Genomic DNA, 23,203 nt, shown 5'->3' on the forward strand with positions numbered 1-23,203 from the left:
TATTTTGATGTGCAAGACCCGGGGATGTCAGAGCGGCAAGACGTAATTCATGGATTCATTACCGAACAGAGGTGCCTGACAGCTGAGCCATGCCAAGAGGAGAATTTATTTGCGGTATCACGCAGCCAGAAAATGGCAGCTCTGTTGCAAAGCGGGTGTCAAAATGCAACACCCCACCCCCAGTGCAGAAGAAAGCCACCCCAGCCCTTGTACTAATGTGGTGGAGTTTATGCTAATAAGCTCTTGCCTGAGATCCAGAGCTGCTTAATGTCTGTTGTCGTAGCTGAGAGATGTGGGCAGGGCAGCAGGGAAGAAGTGCTGTGATTTAAAAGGCACGTATTGGTAGTTCTTCATTTATATTTTGTGTGTGTGAGAGAGAGGGGGGGGGGAGAGAGATATGTATGTTAAATCACAAAGTGGTTCTTCAGTGGCTGGTGGTCTGTAAAATCCCAATAAATATATATTCGGCATCAATGAATATTTGACATCCAAATTGCAGGATATAAATTTATCCATTCTCATTCTTTTATCTTACTTTTTACATTTAGTTTCTACATGTGTTGTTTCTATGTAACACCCCTTTGTGTTGTGGGTGGGGGGACAACTATATGAATGGCTTGCATCTTGTGTGTGTGTATGTATGTCCTACGCTCTTCCGTTTGGTGGGTGGTACTCAGTGTAGACCCACAGCAATGAATGAGGCTAAGGCAGGTCCATTGATTTTAGTAGGTCTACTCTGAGTAAAAGTTGAATACCGCCCTGTCTGAGGATTCCGTTCATAAGCAGTGCATGGATAAAGGACTTCATTTAGTCAGTTGTACTTCGCTTCCATGTAAATTAGTTTTCTATTTAATGCCTCTGAGAGAGCTCTTTTGTCATAAGAAATGGGATTCTTGATTAATTTACTTTGTAGAGCAACGGATGCTGAGCTTATGCTCTTTACCAGCCCTAGGAAGAATGGCCAATGGCCAGGGCAGACAGGAGTTGTAGTTCAGCAACATCTAGAGGATCACAATTTCCCTACAACTGCGGCAGTGTGTACTAATGTGGCTCCTTAATTAAGGCTTTAAGCACTAGAACCAGAGAGAGAACTAGGGTTGGCCGATACCTAGTTTTCAACATCGCGATATATCACCAGCCAAACATCGCAATATACTGATATATCACAATGTCTGAAATAAGGATGGAGCTGGTTTTCAACTTTGGGATATACCACCAGCTAAACATCACGATACACGGATGGCAGTTTTCAGAGCTGGGAGGAGTTCAGGAATGCTGATCTCTGCAGAGAAGTTGCTAAACATAAAAGCTACGAAGATCTTATTCTGTATTAGAAAAAAAATGCCTGAAAACCCTAGAAAGCCGCTGCTCATCAGTATCAGCTACATGGACCCCAATCGTCTGACCATGGTCAAGGGCGAGCAAGATCAATGCCACTCTCATACATTTGGGCTGTTCTTGACATGTTTGAGTGTGTGTAGGTGTGGGATTGTGACAGCACTAAAGATGTGCGTATTGGCAGGACTATGGCAGGCCTGTGTGTGTACGTGTACACCAGCATGCTGTGGACATGCTCAGGAGCATGAGTTCCAAGTGGGTGGAGCCACACTGCGCACCTATACTGAACAGCTGGAGAGCAACTGAAAACATGTCAAACTGGCTCCAGACGGACAGTTTGGGGCCTGATCGTATGAGTCCCACAAATGCCTTGGAACCATCCTTTCCCAACCTGGTGCCCTCCATATCTTTGGGGCTGCAATTCCTATCAGCCCCAGCCAGTCTGTGCTGAATCGTAGTCCAAAGTATATGGAGGGCACCAGTTTGGGAAAGCCTGTCCCAAAGCATCCTCCAGCTTCTCCAGCCTGGAGCAGTCGGCCATCCGCCCATTGTTCTTGGCCTCCTTCGGCCCCTGTTCTCCTTCCAGTTTGTTAAGCTTGTTCAGTAAAAGGAAAGGAAGGAAATTAATTTGTTCCGTTCCTCCGGGCAAAAATAGATTCCTTCCATGAGTCATGAATAGGGAGGCAGGGACTGGAGTACCTCGCCAAGCGAAAAATCCTGCTTTCAGACAAGGCTTAGTTTTCTTTCTCCTCCTCCTCCTCCTTCTCAAAATAGACCTGACTGGGATTCATCTCTTCTGCCTCATAGGTTCTTCAGCCTAATCACAGATGTAAGGTGGGACAGTCTGGAGTTGCTTGTGGCTAATGTGCACAGCACCCCCAACCACCCATCTGGAGGCTGACAAAACTCTCACATTAGATGGGTGGTGGCAACTTTTTATGGTGCGGTAGGGTCTTGTGGAACCTGTAAGCTGTTTGTATAATCCAGTGGCCCAAGTGTGTGAAAAGTATCCACATCAGCAGTGGCCAGAAGTGCCTTTCTTTGACTTATACAGTGGTACCTCAGATTACATATGCTTCAGGTTACATACGCTTCAGGTTACAGACTCTGCTAACCCAGAAATAATGCTTCGGGTCAAGAACTTTGCTTCAGGATGAGAACAGAAATTGTTCTCCGGCAGCGCGGCAGCAGCAGGAGGCCCCATTAGCTAAAGTGGTGCTTCAGGTTAAGAATGGACCTCCGGAACGAATTAAGTACTTAACCCGAGGTACCACTGTACTTGCATGCCACAGAGCTCAGCTGGGCAACCAATCAGCCCTGATTCAATTATAAGCTTCCTGGCAGGCAGAGGGTGCAGGCACCCATATGTTTTGGAGGACTACTCTCTTTTGAAGGCTACTGGGGCTACTGGGGCACCCACAGCCAAAATTGGGAACAGCTGGGTGGGTGTGGTGTTTGTGGGTTTCATTTAAGGCAGGCGTGGCCCTCCAGGTGTTTCTGGCCTACATCTCCCATTAGCTAGCACCCAGCTAGCACAGCCATTGGTCAAGGACAACAGGAACTGCTAAACAGGGCCTCCTTACTTTTCTTCATATAAGTCGGCACATTGGTCATGTTTGATAAGTAGAAATACAAGCAGGAGTCTTTTCTGGCTTTTGGACACGGTAATACTACAGGTTGGAGAATGGAAGCCTGAAAAAAGAGAGCACTTCAGGCAGGCGCCCAGGCACATGTACTGAGCATTAAAAGCATTTTGAGACATGCCAGCCTCCTTTGCCTGTCAGAATTCAGGCTCAGCAGGATCTGGTATCTTAGCTGTATATCCCGGCTTGTGGTCTAGGAAAATGGGGAAGAAATCATTGTTCCGCTCTCTTGCCAGTATAGTCATGGGCCCGACATGGACGCTGGTTGTGGTGGCGGCGGCAGCGGCAGCAACAGCAGGTTTACAAACAAAAGCTTCTATTTACTGACAAAACCTGCGGCAATCCTTTTGAGAGGCAGAGGGTTCACCTAAGCAGTTCTCGCTGGGCTCTTTGTCTCCCTGACTCTTAGCAGCGTGATACAGCGTTGATGGGTTTCTGTGGCACCAGTGCCTTGTTTAAACTCAAGGCTTGTTGCTTGCAGGGGCTGCAGTGTTCTTGAAGGGAGTTGCCCACAGTGACCCGTTTCCTGCGAGCCCATTGTGGCACCGGGTGGACTTGCCTGGTGTGGGGCCCCCATTCCTCCCTGCCCACCCCCACTAGGTGGCTCAAAATCTTGCTTTGACAGGGAGGTAAAGGAGCTGTCTGGCGAGGCAGGCAGATGCTCTGGACCAGGGGTCAGTAACCCTTTTCAGCTGTGGGCTGGTCCACCGTCCCTCAGACCATGTGGTGGGCCAGACTATATTTGGGGGGGTGGTGGTGAATGAATTCCTGTTCCCTGCAAATAACCCAGAGATGCATTTTAAATAAAAGCACACATTCTACTCCTGTAAAAACACCAGGCAGGCCCCACAAATAACCCAGAGATGCATTTTTTTTAAAAAAGCACACATTCCACTCATGTAAAAACACGCTGATTCCCAGACTGTCCTGTCCGTGGGCCAGATTTAGAAGGCAACTGGGCCACATCCGGCCCGCGGGCCTTAGGTTGCCTACCCCTGCTCTGGACAGTAGGGGAGCTTTCTAGCAAAAAGTCCCAGGGAGCACAAGAGGAGAAGGTGCCGCTTCGGCAAGGGCCAGGCCTAAAGTGAGCAGCTTTATAGCTGGCTCTGCTGCCCCACATCTTCCTGAATGCACCAGTAGAGCTGAGGTGTAGCCAGCCTCACATGCCATCTGGCTCTGGCCTTGGGCTTCCACTTGGACATGCTGTTTCCTCTGCCCTGGGGGTCATAGGCATGATTTTGGCTGCTTGGGAGCAGTGGGTGAGATCTGTTTGGGAACTGCAAATTTGAACAAGGGATCTCCTGGTGTCGTGAGTTCCAGAGAGTTAATGGTATCAGCTGACTTCTTTTGAATCCAGTGCACACTAGGGTGCTCATCTTGGTGGCCACCCCTGCCTCCTGTGGGAGCGTGTTCCATAGTTTATGCATGGCGTGATGAAGTCCTGTCTCGATTCTTCCAACAAATTTAGTCCCAGTGCGTTGTTTTGCAGGGCCTGCCACATTTTTAAATGAGCACTACAGGCACCAGCTGGTGGGCATGATGGGCTTTAATCCTGCCTTGTTTTTCTTCCTAAATTCCTGGTGTCAGTTATGGAAAATCTTCAAGGCAGAGCCCTTGCAAATCCTGTGGGAACCTAATATGAAAACTGTAATTGCCATATGAACAAGCTTCTCCCTGCCCCCCAAATATTATGGGTTATAGCCAATAAAGTCATACTCCCACTCAGATTAATGGAGTTGTTAGCCATGCCTGGTAATTTCAGTGGCCCTGCACTGAGTAGGACTAATATCTGATTCAACCCAATGGCACACAGGCTTCCACACACACACACACACCCGCCTCCCCAGTATATGGAACAACCAGCACCTGTGGAGGGCTTGGTGTGAATTTCAAACACACAGAGAATTCCTTTCCTCAAGCAAATACTAACCTCTGGAACGGTAATTTTTTCCATCCATCTGGCTAAATATGAACCAGGGAGGGCTGTGCAGGAACTGGTTTCTTTTTAAAAGTCTGTTGGTTTTGGCATATTTTTGTTTCCAGTGGAATAAGTGGGTGAGTGGTGTGCACACCCACCCACCCACCCTTAATATCTGCTTTGGCTGTGGATCTTTGGGGGAGGGGAAGGTTCCCTAAAATGAAGAAGTGGGGAGCATCTTTTTCTTCTGACTCCAGCTGCCTTTTCTCTTGGGTTATGTAGCTAATCTGGTTTACATTTTCTCTCTCTTTCTCTGTCCTTTTAGCTACATGAAAGCAACTACGATGCCGGCAAAGCCCTCCAGCGCCTGGTGAAGAAGCCTGTGCCCAAACTCATTGAGAAGTGCTGGACGGAAGACGAAGTGGTGAGGGGACCTGCTGCCGCTCCTGTTCTGCTTAACCTCTTCCAATCTTTTCCTTACCATCTCATCGGTTTGGGGGTTTGTAGGAAGAGGCAGAGGTTTCCCACACCCCACAGATCAGCAGCCGCTGCATCAGTCTGTTAGCAGCCAATACCTAATTAGCCAAAGCGGTGCGGGGAATGTATTCTTCCTTCCTTAATGCCACAGCCGTAGAATAAGCGGAGTTGGGTTCTTTCCTTCCCTGTGTTGGCTTTTCAGCGGCAAAGCCCTCGGGCGCGAGAGAGTTCTGTGGATTTGCCTTGGGCCGCCCCCTGGCCTGTCTCGCCTGGGTTGTCCCAACCCGGCTGCCAGGAAAACGCGCTTCTTAGCTGCTTCAGTGTCAGATGTGCTTGTTGTTGTTTTTTCCCCCCTTGGGTGGCTTCGGCAGAGATTCTGAGGGCTTTGTCAATCAAGATAAAGCAGGCAGGCAGGCAGCTTCCTGGTGCCATTCCTCTGTTGTTTGAACTCGGCACCAGCCGCGTGCTAGGCCCATACGTTGCATGGTGGCATTGTAGCCCATGTCCAGAGTATTTGCAGCTTAATGGGCAGCTGCAGGGAATGTGGCTTTAATGGGGCACATGTTAGGCAGGGGGTGGTGGTAGTAGTAAAGGCAGCAGCCTGAATGTGCTCCCCATTATAGTCCAAAGAGCAGGGTGAAGAGCTGCTGCTTTGAGGTTCCAGACAGCACACCTAGGGCCTGGAAGCTTTATAGGGCAACCCCAGAACAAAGGGAGAAGCTTGTGCCAGCCAAAGTCTTGGCATTCTGAGGTTGGGAGCTAGGCCAGTAAAAATGGCTACTGTGAGCCTGTTTCCTTCCTTCTCTTCTGGGGTTGCGAAAAGCTCAGGAATAAAAGGGCGCATGTTCCGAGCGTCAGAATCTCCTATGAAGACAGCTTAACTGTGGCAATGGGCTGCAGCAGTGTAACTAAGGGGCTGTGTCAGCGAATGGGTCTTGTCTAAGTCCCGAATGGGTGGCACTTTTTCTTAGCGAGCTTCGGGCAGGCAGGAGTTCTGCATCACCCGGCTGCTTCCAGACCTCCTGCGTATGGAGACTTCTCAATCAGTTAGGCCCATGCATTCTTGCCAAGGAGATGGGCTGGATTAAGGTAAACAGACAGTGGGTTGTTTTATGGTGTAAGGGCCACTGAATATCTGGGAGTATGTGAAAGCAGCGAGCATTCAAGAGAAGATCTGGAAGAGCGGGTGGTGCAGTAACAGTGTTGCTTAAGCAAATTGTAGTGCAGGCCAACTGACTCCCTGGCTTAGTGAAGCATCTCCTGCTCTTTTTGCTGTCATTACAGAGCTAAGGAAAGGCTAGAGTGACCTATTCTCAGTTGGAAGCGAGAGTCTTGCTCTACCTAACTCCCACATGCCTAGGGGTTAAGCCCTACCTGTTAATTTTATCCTAAAGCATTTTTGCCACACTCTTCAGCCCCCCCCCCCCCAAAAAAAAAGTTTTCCAGGGTGGCTTATAGGCAAGTGACATTCAGGAGGTTGCCCAGAAGGGAATGAGACCCTCATGATGAAAAAAGATGCTTTCCGCACAGAAATTCACGCCGTGCTTAGACTCTGCCATCCTATTTCTGAAGACTCTTTCCCTCCTTCCCTCCCTTCCTCCTTCCTTCCTCTTCCCTTGCCCCCTGCAAGTTGCTTTTATATGCTGAAAGCGCCGCTGATATTTCAGCTCCCGGCTTTGATCAACAGCCAGCCTTAAAAGACAGAGAATGGAGCCTTACAAATCAGAAAGGAAGGCAAAGCGCTCTTAATGAAGAATGAAACCTCGCTCCCTAAAAAGTGAGCGCTGTGGGCACGCAGAATGGCGATCATTAGCTCGGCATTGCTGCTGTCAGTCTCCGCTTATCATCTCATCTTTCCCCCTCCCCAGCTTCCCAGCTCCATTTGGCAGGCCTCCACTGTCGGCAAAAGCCAGACCTCAAGCTGTTCTCTTATTTGTAAGGAGTTCTTAAAGCTCCGCCCTCGGAACTTCATGATCTTATTTATTTATTTAGACCCCTGATTGTTCGCTCCGGACCAGACCAACTCTGTGAAGAGAAAGAGGGACCCTGCAGGGGTGTCATGAAGTTCGCTCACGCCCCCCATCCCCAATGCTGTGTAGACTGTGGATTTCTTAAGGGACTCAGAGAATAATTCAGGTCCAAAGAGCATCTCTATTTGACTCATCCTGGGTTTGAAATAACCTCATGCAGCTTTTAGGATGCTATGGACATACTAGGCCTGGGTGGTCTCTCTGATCAGCTTGACAGCAAGATTGGGACCACCACATAGTGGCTTACAAAAATAATGACAACTGTCACAATGGCAGTTTGTTTAAAACCAGCAGCAGATAAAAACCAAATCCAAAATGGATTTGTGAAAAATTGCTAACACAGCAAGTGTGTGTGTGTGTGTGAGAGAGAGAGAGAGAAATTTCCAAAGGGAAATCTGAAAAGGCCTCATCTCAATTTCCATACTCTGTCTGGGAGGGCAACTGAGGACCAACCATCTGATTCTACTTCAAGTGCATTAGCAAGACTCATCCAAGTTACCCAGTTTCAATTCCTCTTGCACTGTTTTGCTTTTGCTGCTTTTGGGTAAATGCATAAGAACATAAGGAAAACCCTGGTGGATCAGGCCAGTGGCTCATCCACTCCTGCCTCCTATTCTCACAGCGGACGACCAGATGTCTTGGGGTGGGGGGTGGGGAGCCCACATAGAACCATTACCTCCCTTGAACCCCTCCCCTAGCCGCCAGCTGAGCCTGCCTCTGCCTTCCAAGATGACACCAGACACTGCCCGCATTTTTCCCACACTGTCTTCCCAGCCACGAGACTAGCAAAAGCGTTTTATCTGTTGAAAAATTAACACCGAATGCCAAAATGGAATGCTTATTTTGGCGTTAAATTGTATCTAAGTAAAATAATGATCTTGTTGTTGATGATGATCCAGCTAATACAGGGAAAGGAACCCTGTAACCTCCCAGATGTTCCCATTATCTTTGACCATTGGCCCTGCTGGCTGGGGTTGATGGGAGCCAGGGCTCCCAATGTTGTCCAAAGGGTCACAGGTTCCACGTCCCTGCGATGACAGTTTCTGAACTTGCAGAGCATCGTTGAAGGGGCTTCCCTGCTTGCCTCGGCATGGAGGGCCCAGGCTTCTTTTATCTGAAGCATGTGCACCTCTGCACACACGTTGAATCCGTAGAAAGGATAACAAAAGCAGGAGAAATATAGATAAGGGCAAGTAGCCCACCCCCAGTTTGTTAGGCTTTTTAATTAAACACTGTGAATATATTTAAATAATAGAGGCTCCAGGCTGAGCTGCATCTAATCGAAACCGATTAAGTCACCCGTCCACACTCGGATAGTTATTAATTCTGTTTGTTTATGCATGCTAGCTGAAGGCAGAGTTCCCGGCTGCCGTGGAGCCCCGTAATGCGCAGGGATGTTTGTGCAGCATGACGCTGGGGCCTTAATTAGCATCCTGATGTTGATTATGAAGAACAGCAGGCTTGCTAATTGAATTCACTTTACGACCCAGGACCCAGGTCGCCTTTGCAAAAATCAAGGGGAACTGGCTTGCGCTGGAGTTTGGGTTTGTGTGTGTGATACAGACAACCAGCTGGGAAGAGGGGAGAAAGCATTATCTTTCACTCCCAAAACACCCTGAAATACACTTTTAAAGGATTTGGTGTTTATCATTACATCATGAATAGGAATCAGTATATTAATGCTTGTATTCTTTAGCTACGTCAGTATATAGATAGAAATAAAAGCCATCAAGTCCATGTGTCCATGCTGTTAGCTTCAGATTCTGGAATAATTGATAGAAGGGGCACCTCATAAATCTACACATTTACTAAAACTCAATACTCTAAAAAGTGGAAGGCAGGGGGATATTTTCTTACTGTAGGGGTAGACAACCAGACACCCTGCAGATTTTTTTTAAACCAATTTTTTTTGGTAAATTTTAAGCAAATTTGGAATAAGAGTTCTGGATGCATAGGAAGCTGCCATATAGAGTCAGACTCCTGGTCAATCAAGTTTAGTATTGCCTTCACTGACTGGCAGCAGCTGTCCATGGTTTCAGACAAGCTCTTTCAAGTGCAGACATATCCTACATGTCCTAGCATTCAAATTCTCTGCTACCTGGTGTCCATTGTAGCTGAATTTTAAAGTGTCCCAATGTTAGATACCTTATAGGGAAAAATAGGATACTGAGTGATGCACAATCCTAGATTTGTCTCTCTGGAAATCTCACACTGTAACCTTAACTGTAACTTTCATCTTGAAGTATACCACCTTTTAAATATTGTAGGTAGCTTTGTTTGGGGGTGGGGGATGTTGCATGGTTGGAAGTAAACAACCCCGATTCAAATAACCTCTTAACTTTATATCCAAGGGTGGTTAATCCTTGATAGCGATAAACCTTAATTGGCCATGTTCGTGGATTTACAAGTTCATAAATTTTAAAGCTCCATTCAACACCTGGCTTCACGTTTAAAGCTCCATTTGTTACAAATACGAATTAAAATCGCCCTTCTTGCCCGCCCCCTCCAAAAAATAGCAAGATACAGCTAAGAAGAAGAAGAAAACCTCTAAGTGGTTTGCAAAGATATGAAACATAACATTAACATTGCTGATAAACAGTTAAAAATAGGTATTAAAAATACTAACATGACGATTGCAACAAACAGGAGCTAAAAATAAATAATACACACTTAACTTCCGATGTATCTGGAGAGGCTTGCCTAAACAAAAGCGTTTTAAGTCTGTGTCAGAATGACTACAGTGAAGGGCTCATTGCCACATGTAAATAGGCAGGGAGTTCCAAAGTGTGGGTTAATTGATAGATTGATAGATTCCCTACAAATGTCTGAAAACCCAGGAGAGCTGCTCCCAGTGAGTGTGTAGACAGTGCTGAGCTAGATGGACCCAGGGGTCTGTCTTAGTATAAGGCAGCTTCCAATGTTCCTGTTGAATCCGCCCAGGGCCTTGACTTCCAAACAGGGCGACTCTGGTGCCTTCTGCTCATTTGTGTTGGTTCCTGAACTGCTGCCAATAATTGTTAGCTTTCTCCTAGCTTCCTTTATATCTTTGCTTGCTTTAACCTGCCATATGCTTGATCCGATGTTTCTGTGCCTCGTGGAATATTTTTAGATATTACGCCCTTGCCATATTGACAGTCTTCACCCCTTCCCACCCGCGTCTCACAAATATTTACACTGGTGAGTTGCCCTTGTTAAAAGGTCTTGCTTTCTTTTATATATTGGAGACCAGAAGCTAAATACCCAACAAATTTGTAATGGCAACAGCATTTTTTTTAAGTTGGCACAGACATCCTTAATCAAGGAGGATTTTCAGAAAATATTCTAGTCTCATATGTCCTTTGCTTCATGCAGAAAAAAAAGGTGGGGGGCATTTTTCATTCTTGCTGGGGGCGGTGAGGGAGGGTAGGAAGGAAGAAATCTACAGCTCAAAAGATTAATAAATGCTATAGACTTTGGCTGTTGAAACTGCATATTTCATCTCATTTTCAAGGGTGCCTTTTCTTCCTTTAAGAAAAAATGGTGATTGCTTACGCTCTCAGCTGTTCGCAGTCATTTTCCAGTGTTCATTTTAAAAAGGAGAACAAGACACAAGGTGGCTCAAAGGGCTGCGTTTGTTCTCTCCCAAAGCAATTTATTTCATAAACAAAAGAGGGCCAATACCATTATCCTTTGTAGTTCCTTAGCAACAGAACTCGAGTCATTTTAGCTGGTGCGCTCTCTCGCTCCGTGTGTGTGTTTGTAAAATGCACATCTTGTTCCTTCTGTGTATAGAAACATTTAACGGCACAGCTTTGTAACTTAAACAAAGACCCATTGCTTGGAAGATGCTGTAAAACCTGAAATCTCCCTGTGTCTGCCTCCCTCTCATCCACTGGCAGGATTCGGTCTCTACCCTTTCTTTTGCCTTCCTCTTCACAAATGATATGCGGCCAAGAGATCCAAAGAAAGGGGCTCAAGAAAATATGTGGCTGGGGTTTGTGAATTACTGCCGTCCGCCTAGAAAAATGCCACAGTATAGGCATGTGAGTCGCCTTGAGTAGCAATAGGGGGGGGGGCATCCCTTACCTTACCTCTGTGTTTCAGCTTGGTGTAGCAAACAGTGGGGCAGAACTGGGCTCACCACTCAAGTGACACAAGCATGTTGGGGTGGGAAGGATTCCTCTGCAGAGGCTCAAGGATAGTTTGCATTCAGCTGAAAGCACATTGGGTCTCATTGCATATTCATCACTACCTCTGTGCACATAGGTGAGGGTGCAGGCTTAAGGCTTGCTCCCAAACACTCCCACCCTGTTGGATTAGACCAGGCATAGGCAAACTCGGCCCTCCAGGTGATTTGGGACTACAACTCCCATCATCCCTAGCTAACAGGACCAGTGGTCCAGGATGATGGGCGTTGTAGTCCCAAATCATCTGGAGAGCCAAGTTTGCCTATGCCTGGATTAGACAAATTCATGACGGCTATCAATGGCTACTGGCTGTGATGCCTCCAAGAATGCTTCTGAATACCAGTTCTTGGAAACTGCAAGAGGGGAGTGTGCTTGGATCCTGTTTGAGGGTTCCCCTCTGGTATCTGGTTAGCCACTGCGAGGACGGGCTACTGGACTTGATGGGTCATTAGCCTGATCCAGCAGGCACTTCTTGTGTTCTTAAACCTGGTGGCTCACTCTTCTCCAAGTGGAGAAAAGACGAGGATTTTCTGGTGTGGCACTATGCTGGGATTTCCTTTCTTTTGTTTCGTTTCACGAGAGAATACTGGAAACTTGGGACACTTGTTAGTTTTTGTTTGATGTACCGATATTCCAGCTAAGCCTAAATAGAAGCAAAAAGCAGGCACTCCCTTGAAAGCAGCAGATCCCACTACCCTGCATTGGTGCACTCTATGGCCCAGTTTGCGTGTAACACTAAGCTATAGTTGAGCGCTGCATAGAAGAACCTACCCAAGCATAAGCAAAGCCCTAGACGTGGGTATTCCCCACCACTGGCCCCACACATGTAAGGAGGGCTTGGTCCCACTTTTATGGAACCTTGCCTTAACGTCACAGTTCAGACCAGGGATCTCAGTCTAAAACAAATTCTGGCTATTTTAGTAAGCCAGCAATCGTAGCCACGGTTTAACGTTAGCCTATTAAGAAACTGATCCAGGTTGGTTTTAAACCAAGGTTTCAAACAGAATATCAAACCGAGGTTCCTTAAAGGCGGCAGTAGGCTCTAGCTGAAGCCCTGGACATAGGGAAGGTGTACACGAGTCCAGTGCTGTGCTTGGGCTTGTTCAGACTCCTCTGTGGTTTACCGTGATGTGAAAACACAGCCTGTGTGCCTCCAGTAAAATGGCAGCATATGCACACTGTGTGTATAAGAGACCCAGTGTGAGCAGTCCTGCTCACCTGTTCTTGTTGCTTGTTCTCTCTCTCTCTCTCTCTCTCTCTCTCACACACACACACACACACAGAGAGAGAGAGAGAGAGAGAGAGAGACTGCTATGTAATGTGGGGTTCCCCATGTGTCAGAGGTCACGCCTTAGGAAGAGGGCTGTGGTAAGGATAATGTTCAGCGAGGGCTTAAGAGAAAATCCGCGAAGGGGTTTTTAAACTAAAGAAATTGTTCATGTGAACGTGGCCTTTGAATCCACACAGTGGGAGTGGCATTAAATCAGTTTGATCTATGCGAGGATGAGATTTCCCTGTTTATAAACGAGGTCCGCTGGAGCACTGCTGGTGAAGGGTATAGAGACTGACAGCTCGGATTATATAAGGAGAAGTCCTTGAGGGTGAATCTCTAGTTTTGAGGGAGCTAATGTCAGCCAGCTTCACAATGCTCAAAGCCAATGACCGGCGACTGGCTGCCAGTGGTTTTGCCAAAAGTGGAAAGCCGAATTAGAATAATCCGTCATGAGGCGCTGTATTGAGAAGACGGGGAGACGGGGATAGAAATGGATTGGTTGATGTCTGAGTTTTCACTCCCGCATTTTTCCCTTCCTCGTTTTGCTTTTCTTTTCTCCTCTTTTTAATTGAGAGAAGGTTTGCAAATAATGGTGTGTGGGCTCTTCTCTAAAGCTAGCCACCTAGTGGCAGGAGCTGGGCTCCGCAGGAGAGCTGATCATCCCACCATCACCGTTCTTAGGAAATTCTTCCTAAGTATTGTTAGTATTTCTAACGCTTTTGTTCCCTTTCTAGAAATAACTCCGTAGGGCATCCTACAAAGCAAAATACAAAATGCAGCAACCAGATAATCTAAAACAGAACTCACAAGCGTTCACAAGCAGCGAAAGTTGCATCTTGATTTAAAAAAGAAAAATAAATAAATCCAAGAAAGCCTGCTGTATCAAAACTACCCCAAAATGAAGTTTGACTGCAGCAGGTGCACCTCCCTGAAGATTCCCTTTCTAATTTTGCTACCCAAAGAAAATCCAAAACACACCACAACTTTATCTGCGTTTGAATCTAGAACAACCTGGTGCCTCCCTGATGGTTTGACCCACCAGCACTGGGGCTGATGGGAGTGGGAGTCCAACACATCTGGAGGGCACCAGAAGACTAGTCTGGAATATATCCCAAGAATAACCTTTAGAACCTTTGCCATGCATCTCCCTCCCCCTTTCCGAATCCTAAAATGGTAGCACTGAGCCCCACAGCACATGTGATAGCCAGAAAATGGCCATACGGGCAGCCTGCTTTGGGGCAGCTCAACTGCGGCTCCTTTCATGGCTGTCAAATCTTCTGGGGCAATCTGGCTTGTGGGGAAATGATTCTGCCGAAGAACTGTAACTCCCCCAAATGTGGGTGTGGAAGGAGAGTCTAGTTGGTGCTGTGTTAGTCTATTAAGAGCAGATGGATGGTTTAGATGTTACCTGAGTGCAGCATGCCAGCTGTGCTTGGTAGAGGAGGATGAGTGGCTGGATACGCACTCACTCGCATTCCCAGAGCTGGAATTGGCATAGAGAAAGAGAGAGAGAGAGAGGAGTCCAGTGCTTAATTCTGCAAAAACAGAGGATGCTTTATCTCTGTAGAAGTAGCCTCTTGCGGGGCAGGGGATAATACACAGTATTGCTTTTGGTCCCTGTTAGAAATGTTGTGGGGAGCAAAGGATTATCTATTCTATGCAAGCCCACAACACAAATTCTTTGAGAAGTGGGTGGGTGTGCTTTTTGTAATAGGCTATTCTGAGTGCGTGATAAACAGGGAGTTAGACATTGTAGAGGAAGAAAGAACTGGCTCCTTAACTGGCTTTGAAAGGATGAGAGTCCATTATAATTATCTCTCTCTTGAAATAGAAGGCTTTTCTCTGGCTAAGAACTTGCGATTTTTAATGTCTGAGAGGCTTGGTTTTTAACTAGTCCTAAAATCCTTGGATCATTATGTAAAGCGAAAGTGGCTTTCCTTGCTGAGGAATTTCAGGACCTCCTCTACAGCTTCACAGCGTGCCCTTCTCCAGAGGTGAAGGCTTCTGTTTCCGAAACAAGCGTGGTATCCTCGCATCTATTTTTGAAATCTCCAATTGCCTCTTCCACCCAATCCCCTAGCATTTTTTAAAAAGGACAACACTTGGGCTTGTAGCCTCTGCCTCATTTCCAGGTCCTGTTCTTGTTATAGACATCAGTCTTTGATCTTTTCCCCCATCAGCAGCAAACAGATTTCTTCCAAAAGCAAGTTCTCTGTGATTGAGTTTTTAATTTTTTATTTAAAAAAAAAAACACTTTAATGAAGCAGATCTCCTTACTTCTGCCTCTCCCTGCTTTTCCTCCATGCAAGCAACGGAACCACATTCAATTAGTCTGAAAAACGAGCGGGCTTTCCATTACGGACCATAACGGAGCGGGTGAAGGAGAGCCCGCGATCCGTCACTGCCCTGCCTTTCAGTTCATGTTATTTAAATGACTTGCCATTCCATGGGTGGCTCTGAAGCTGCATTGGGGGAGCCATTATTTAATTTAAGTTTGTGAAGGTGTCACTTTTCTGGTTAATAGGCTTCTCTTCCTGTAGTAGGCACATCTGATCTAAATATTAATCATTTTCTTTATCCATCCAAAGGCTCTTAATTAGTTAGAAGGGTAACAGAGTGCTAGTAAAGCTAATGATTATCCTGTCGGATAGAAGGTTTCAAAGAAGCTGGAGAAGCGCTCCAAGAATTAGCTTGCAATCCTGTGCATGCTTCTAGCCTGGGAGTGAACAAAGTGCAGCTTTCTTGCAAGTACTAGCAATGACTGCTTTGTTCGACCTTCACTGTTGGAGGCAGTCTGCCTCTGAATACCAGTTACTGGTAATTGCAGGGGGGGGGGAGGGAGAGAGTTGCTGTTGGGTTCAGGTCCTTCTGTCAGACTTCTCCTTACTGCATCTGGTTGGCCACTGTGAGAGCTGGGTCCTGGGCTAGGTGGGCCACTGGCCTGATCCATCACGGCTCTTCTTATTTTCTTACGCTGGTAAGTATGGATAGGGTTGTTCCATTAAGCGTTGACGCTTGCTGGAGACGCTAGCAAAATCTCTAAAGGTGAAGATTACAGCCGTATTAAGGCTGCAATCATGTTCTCACTTAATTTGGGAGTAAGACCCATTGACCTCGATGGGGCTTGCTTCTGAGCAGACTTGACTAGGAACGTGCTGTAATTTTTATTTATAATATGTGGCTCACCTGCCTTTTGCCCCAAAAAAGGGTGCCATGAAAGTGGAGTTTTATTTATTTCACCCTGTCTTTTAGGATAACTCTTGAAGAGGAAGCTTACAAAATTAAAATTTGCCACTTTTCCTGTAGTGCCTTTTAAAAACAAATGTGCCCAAGGTGAGATACATATAGTAAAACAAGTTAAAATATAATGTGTACAATTAAATAAAATAATTCAGAAGTCAGCAGCAAGAGCACTGTCAGATGTATACATGCATGTTTGTTTGTTCATTAAAGGCATTTATATCCAGCTTCTTCAGCTGGAAAAGGCCCCCAGGGTCATTTACACAATCCAGACAACAAAGTCCTGCTCCTCAAGCTTGCAGTCTAAAAAGGGAGAGCACAAAAGGAAAAAGGAATGGGGAGGGAAGAGGGAAACAAGCACTAGTTAACCAAAGAAAAAGTTGGAATGGACAGCAGCAGACCTATAATACCCTTAGTTCTTGAACGAGTCCAGCGTTTTTGTGTTTGTGCCCAGACTACATGCTGAACACTTAGCTTGACTTCAAGGCTTCTTGGACTGTTTATTATTTCTCGATTTGAGGTATTCATGCCCCACCCTTTAGCCACAAAGGCTTTTGGGGCAGCTTACAAAAATCAGTCCTAAGACGATTCCTGCTAAAAAGACACAACGTACGAGTGGAAAGGAACAGGAAGTAGGAGGGAACAGCAGGCTGAAGCACAAATTCTGATAATTCAGTTATACAGTCTCTGACTGTCTTTCCCTTGACAAAGATCAGCTCCTCCCTGGAAGCAGCCCCCCCCCCCCGGCACCATCAGATCAGATCAGATCTGTGAGGCCAACGCGTCCCAGTGTCCATACCACGAGGACGAGGCAGCTCCTGCCACCCAGGCCATCCCTCAGCCTTGGATGGTTTCTGAATCTCTGTTTTGATTCACCACCCAGTTCTTCCTTGTCTCCCTCCCTTTCCCCTGTCATATATTCAAAATTTCCTGTTAAGATTTATATAGCTTTTAGGCTGTGCTGTGTGAGATTGGTCACGCGGGAGCTCATGCATTTAGAAGAGCCAGTAAACACCACAGCATATTTACCCTCCACTGGCTTGGAATAATTTCAAGCACTCAAATCAAACATTCCAGCTACGAATTGGAATTGGGGTGGTGGAGCTGGTTCAGGGGGAAAGTGGGGGGGGGGGGAGAGAGAGAAGAATGGAGGTAGTCTTTTTTTTTTTTGACATCTTCATTTTCAAAACCTATTTTAGAAATGCATTTCTCACTGGTGCAGAACTGAGTGGCACAGGCTTTGTTTGGGCAGGTAATTTCCAGGGTGCCAGCCTTGTTCTCAGGCTCCTGTCCCGCTGAGCTGGTGTTGCCTTTGCAGGTTCTCTCCTGCCTCCTATGTTCCTCCTTCCATTCCCAAACCTCCTTCGTTGGTAACTTTCTAAAAAGAAATTGGCACACTTTCCCTTAAACTAGATGTTTTTATACGGAGGCCCCTGTGCAAAAAGAAAGGGAACTTATGAATCATCTGCTTGCGGGGAGGAGGGGGAAAGAGCTCCTTTTTATCCATTGCTGCCAAGCTCGCCGTGTGAGCCCAGCCTCTTCTCCCGGTAATTGGATAGCCACGTTGTAGAAACGGATCAGTCGCTTCTGCGGAGATCTTAAACGCTTCTGACAAAAGCCTAATGGAGGTTTGAACAAACTGGGCCCTGCCGCGGCCTTTCAGCGCTTGTTGCGCAACGCTTGACGCTGCAGCCAAAGGCATGAGCGGCGAGGGACCATGCGGGGAGGAAGGGCAGGGGGGGGGGAGAAAGTCGCTGGGTTGGTAGCTGCTGCCTGATGGGTGTCCACAGCGATGGCTGCTTCAGCTTCTTCAGCACAGAAATCTTCTTAACTTTCTGGGTTCCGGCCAAGCTCTTTGCTGCTCTCTCCAATCAGGGCTAGGCCTGGCTTGCCTTCTCCAAGCGATCGCTTACAGTGTCTTGCATATTTGGGCCAGGATCCAAGGAGCTACTTCAGGCACACCCAAGGTCTCGTCTGCCCCCAGTGTTGAATTTTTTAAAAATGTTTTTACTGCTTTTCTTTGAACAGCAGACTCCCCACCCGCCTGAATCCCCGTGATTATTTCTGAACTCCCTTCGTTTTCAGAGGGGCTTTGCTATGCAGGGAACAGAACTCCTAGGCCAGTCCCCGTCAGGCCTTCTCTCCCCTCCACTGTCATCTGGGGGGCAGCCATTCCACCAGGCTGCCTCAGTGGGAGAGATAGCAAGCAGAAGGCTCATTTCATCCACTTTGCTGAAGGCCCAGCTCTTGTGCCCTCCTCCCCGAACTGTGCCAGCTGGACATTATAGGAGCAACTGCTTAGAAACTGGTGTCAGTGTTTTTGTTTTTGTTTTCCTCTTCCCTCCCTGTCCCCTTTCCCTTGTGTGTTAGGGGTTTTTTTTAAATTTTTATTGTCTTGTTTTGATGAATGGTAGAAGAAGACTGTTGCTGTATTTGTATTATTCAGTTTATTTATTACACTGGCATCCCACCTTTCTTCCAGTGAACTCAAGGTGGCATACAGGGTGCTCCCCCCTTTTAATTTTATTTTTGGGTTTTCAATTTTACAAACAAACAATAACAACAACAAAGGAAACAAACACAGACATCATATCCGCTTTGAGTTCCCTCTCCCCCTTTTGTGGATCCTTATGTTTTATTTTTCATTCTGCATCTCACCACTAACTCCAATTATTGTCCAATTATTATCACTAACTCCAATTATTGTCCAATTATTAAGAACTTGTCCTTAATCAATCCATAATTCAAAAATTTACTACAAGTTATCATGATGCTTCCCCTTTTATCTCCACAACAACCCTGTGAGGTAGGTTAGGCCAAGGGCCTGTGCCTGGGCTTAAGGTCACTCAGTAAGTTTCATGGCCAAGCATGGATTTGAACCATGGCCTTCTGGGGCCTGGTCCCACATTCTAGCCATTACACCACCCTGACTCTCATTTAGTTACAGGGGTTTTGCCTTCACTTGCCTATTGACGGCTTGCATCTTAACGCCTGGATTAGGTTCAGAGACATGACACTTTCACTTTCCTCTTCTGTTTAAGGAGATTTATTTCTTCCTTCTTTGGAACAGCTGCAGCTTCCAAATGCACGCTTCCAGTTCATTAAAGTAGCTTTATGAAAAGAGCCTATATGCTCCTCTCTTCTTCCTTCTTGCTTTTGTTGTCATTAAAGAGAGAGCGAGAGAGCAAGCTATAACAAAACACAAAATATTTTTGCTCAGATGGCTGAGAAAAAAGGTATCTGCATTCACCTCAGAACCAAAACAGTTCCTTGCGGAAGGCCCAGATCTTCTGATGTCTATAGAAATATTGTCAGCTGCTATTGAGACTGGTTTAGTGTCGGTAATGAAAGCAGTCTCGCTTTTCCTCCGCCAAATAGAATAAAAATCTTGCCACGTTGTTTGAAATCCTTTCCCAATTTTCCAATGGCCATTGGATTCAGGACCAGCAGAGAGGCCTTGTAGATGGATTATTGGCAGCAGCTGGCCATTGCAGGCCCTTTCCCCAAATAGTAATAAAAAAGCACCTCAAGAATCATTAGGAGCAGCAGCCACCAGGATGATCCCAAAGGACGATGTTCAGGGTTGTAGAATCATAGAATCATAGAATCATAGAGTTGGAAGAGACCACAAGGGCCATCGATTCCAACCCCCTGCCAAGCAGGAAACACCATCAGAGCACTCCTGACATATGGTTGTCAAGCCTCTGCTTAAAGACCTCCAAAGAAGGAGACTCCACCACACTCCTTGGCAGCAAATTCCACTGTCGAACAGCTCTTACTGTTAGGAAGTTCTTCCTAATGTTTAGGTGGAATCTTCTTTCTTGTAGTTTGGATCCATTGCTCCGTGTCCGCTTCTCTGGAGCAGCAGAAAACAACCTTTCTCCCTCCTCTATGTGACATCCTTTTATATATTTGAACATGGCTATCATATCCCCCCTTAACCTCCTCTTCTCCAGGCTAAACATGCCCAGCTCCCTTAGCCGTTCCTCATAAGACATCGTTTCCAGGCCTTTGACCATTTTGGTTGCCCTCCTCTGGACACGTTCCAGTTTGTCAGTGTCCTTCTTGAACTGTGGTGCCCAGAACTGGACACAGTACTCCAGGTGAGGTCTGACCAGAGCAGAATACAGTGGCACTATTACTTCCCTTGATCTAGATGCTATACTCCTATTGATGCAGCCCAGAATTGCATTGGCTTTTTTAGCTGCCGCGTCACACTGTTGGCTCATGTCAAGTTTGTGGTCAACCAAGACTCCTAGATCCTTTTCACATGTACTGCTCTCAAGCCAGGTGTCACCCATCTTGTATTTGTGCCTCTCATTTTTTTTGCCCAAGTGCAATACTTTACATTTTTCCCTGTTAAAATTCATCTTGTTTGTTTTGGCCCAGTTCTCTAATCTGTCAAGGTCGTTTTGAAGTGTGATACTGTCCTCTGGGGTGTTAGCCACCCCTCCCAGTTTGGTGTCATCTGCAAATTTGATCAGGATGCCCTTGAGTCCATCATCCAAGTCGTTGATAAAGATGTTGAATAAGACCGGGCCCAAGACAGAACCCTGTGGCACCCCACTAGTCACTCTTCTCCAGGATGAAGAGGAACCATTGATGAGCACCCTTTGGGTCCGGTCAGTCAGCCAGTTACAAATCCACTGAGTGGTAGCATAGTCAAGACCGCATTTTACCAGCTTCTTTACAAGAATATCATGGGGCACCTTGTCAAATGCCTTGCTGAAATCAAGGTAGACTACATCCACTGCGTTCCCTTCATCTACCAGGCTTGTAATTCTGTCAAAAAATGAGATCAGGTTCGTCTGACATGACTTATTTCTCAGAAATCCATGCTGACTATTGGTGATCACAGCATTCCTTTCTAGGTGCTCACAGATTGTTTGCTTGATGATCTGCTCCAGAATCTTCCCTGGTATTGATGTCAGACTGACTGGGCGGTAATTATTTGGGTCCTCTCTTTTCCCCTTTTTGAAAATAGGGACAACATTTGCCCTCCTCCAGTCTGCTGGGACTTCGCCTGTTCTCCAGGAATTCTCAAAGATGATTGCCAGTGGTTCTGAGATCACATCTGCCAGTTCTTTTAATACTCTTGGATGCAGTTCATCTGGCCCTGGAGACTTGAATACATCTAAACTAGCCAAGTATTCTTGTACTATCTCCTTAGTTATTCTGGGCTGTGTTTTCTCTGCTGAATCATTTGCTCCAAATTCTTCAGGTCAGGTTGTGTTGCAGAGTTAGGTAAATTGTTGTGTTTGTATTTGTGTGGGGAGAAGGGAAGTTGGGAGGAGATTGCCGAGTCCAGGAACTCCAAGTTTGGGTCCAAAGAGAGGACTTAATTTCAATATTCAATGCTAGGTCATTGGCAGATGATTTTAAAATACCCCGCGTGCCCTGCAAACATTGATGTTGAGACTCAAATCCAGGGGTGGCCAATGTAGCATCCTCCAGATGTTTTGGGCTCCAACTTCGGTCATTTCTGACCATTGGCCATGCTGGCTGGGGCTGATGGGTCTGGGAGTCCACAAGACTTGAAGTGCTACACACTGGCCACCCCTGGCCACCCATGTTCCCTAATCTCTGTGTTTGGAGTTCTCCAAAGAGTGGGTGCCGTGTTGGCTCTGCCATTGGGGTTGGGTGAGGGAAGCTAGAAGAAGGAAACGGAGCAAGCCAGTGCTTTTTGGAGGGGGGTTGGAGATACTGGTGTTCTGAGCTAACCGTGCTACACATGTTTCTCATTACTCCCTTGCTCCTATATTTAGAATTTTCCTTTTGACTTGTTCCTTCCTCTGCAGAGTTAAGCGGGCTGTTTGGAAGTTTCCAGTTCTAAGGATCAAAAACATTTCTGCATATGCGAGCGCTAATCTGGTTTATGGGAACATAAAACCACGAAGCAAGAAGTAGCTAATACATCATGGGTTTTTTAGGATTTCTCTTCTGTCAGCTCACGGTGGGAGGCTTTGGCATACATTATCCTAGACTGTTAAGTGTATTGGAGAGACAAGTCTTTGCCAGAGCCAGGCTTCCTACATCTGAAAGTTTGTGACTCCAGAACAGTAGTGTGTGAAACACACACACACACACACACGTGTTTTTGGCTATAACCATGTTTGGTTGCCTGTTAAACTTGACGTGGCTGTGTGTGTATCATGTTCTTTTTTGTTTGGCTTTTTAAATTATCACTTAGAAGTGCCTCCCGGAAAGATTAAATCTTAAGCAGTGCTGTAAATCTGGCCGTGGTTGGGTGTGGATTTGTTTCCTGCATAAAGCAACTTTAATCAGAACTCAGATTAGTTGTGTTAGGGCGCTTCTCGGAGGTATATAACAGCCATGATGTGGACAAAGTAAATGCAGAATTTTTCCCCCCTCTCTCATGGTAGAGCCTGTGAGTATCCAATAAAGTTGGATATTGGGAGATTTGGGGCAGACAGAAGAACACCTTCCTTCATACAGCGCCTAGTTGAACTCTGAAATTCGCTCCCACGAGAAGTAAAGATAGCTACCAACTTGGATGGCTTTCAGAGAGGTTTAGACAAATTAATGGAGGATACAGAGGAGACTAGTTAGGATGACTGTAGTCTATCTCCAACATCAGTAGCAGCATGTTTGGCCACTAGGAGAATGGGATGCTGGACTAGATGGGCCATTAGTCTGAGCCAGCAGTGTTTTTACATTAATGGGAAAATCCTTGGCTTGTTTTTTCTGGGTCTAGGACGTGTTTAACCTTTGGTTCTTGGTTCTCAATGGGGAGCCCCGATCTGCCCCTTTGGTATTTTCCCCAGATTCCCCTTTAATGGCAGTGCAAAACTTGTTCAGTGTGATAGACCCAGCCTTGAAGGTAACTCGTGTTCCAACTCCATGCCCTCTTTAAAGTAAATGGATTGACAAGTTCACCTTAAACAAACCTCAGCCATAAACCTTTTTTGAGTTGAGGCTCTAATAGGCTGTGGAGTAACCCAGGCTTGTCTCTGGGTCACCTGTGGTGAGTAAGCACTTGTTTCCAGGCAACCAAGCTGGAGAGCCTTCCAAAAGTTGGACTTTCTCCCAACGGTAAGGGTGGGAAGACATTCTAGTAGCATCTTCCTTGTATAATAATATTATTTCTAGCAGTTTAA

General features: G+C 46.3%; 1 protein-coding gene across 31 annotated transcripts in view; it reads left to right on the top strand.

Annotated features, from left to right (window-relative positions):
- RERE (arginine-glutamic acid dipeptide repeats) overlaps positions 1–23,203 on the top strand; it is a 340,996-nt gene that overhangs the window by 229,297 nt on the left and 88,496 nt on the right. For all 31 annotated transcript variants that reach the window (XM_083453656.1, XM_083453669.1, XM_083453672.1 and 28 more), the window contains one exon: positions 5,225–5,323. In XM_083453656.1, coding sequence (XP_083309782.1) covers positions 5,225–5,323 — 99 coding nt within the window. The remainder of the gene's footprint in view (positions 1–5,224; positions 5,324–23,203) is intronic.

This window comes from Podarcis tiliguerta, assembly GCF_965153285.1.
Source record: "Podarcis tiliguerta genome assembly, chromosome: 8".
Classification (NCBI taxonomy): Eukaryota; Metazoa; Chordata; class Lepidosauria; order Squamata; family Lacertidae; genus Podarcis; species Podarcis tiliguerta.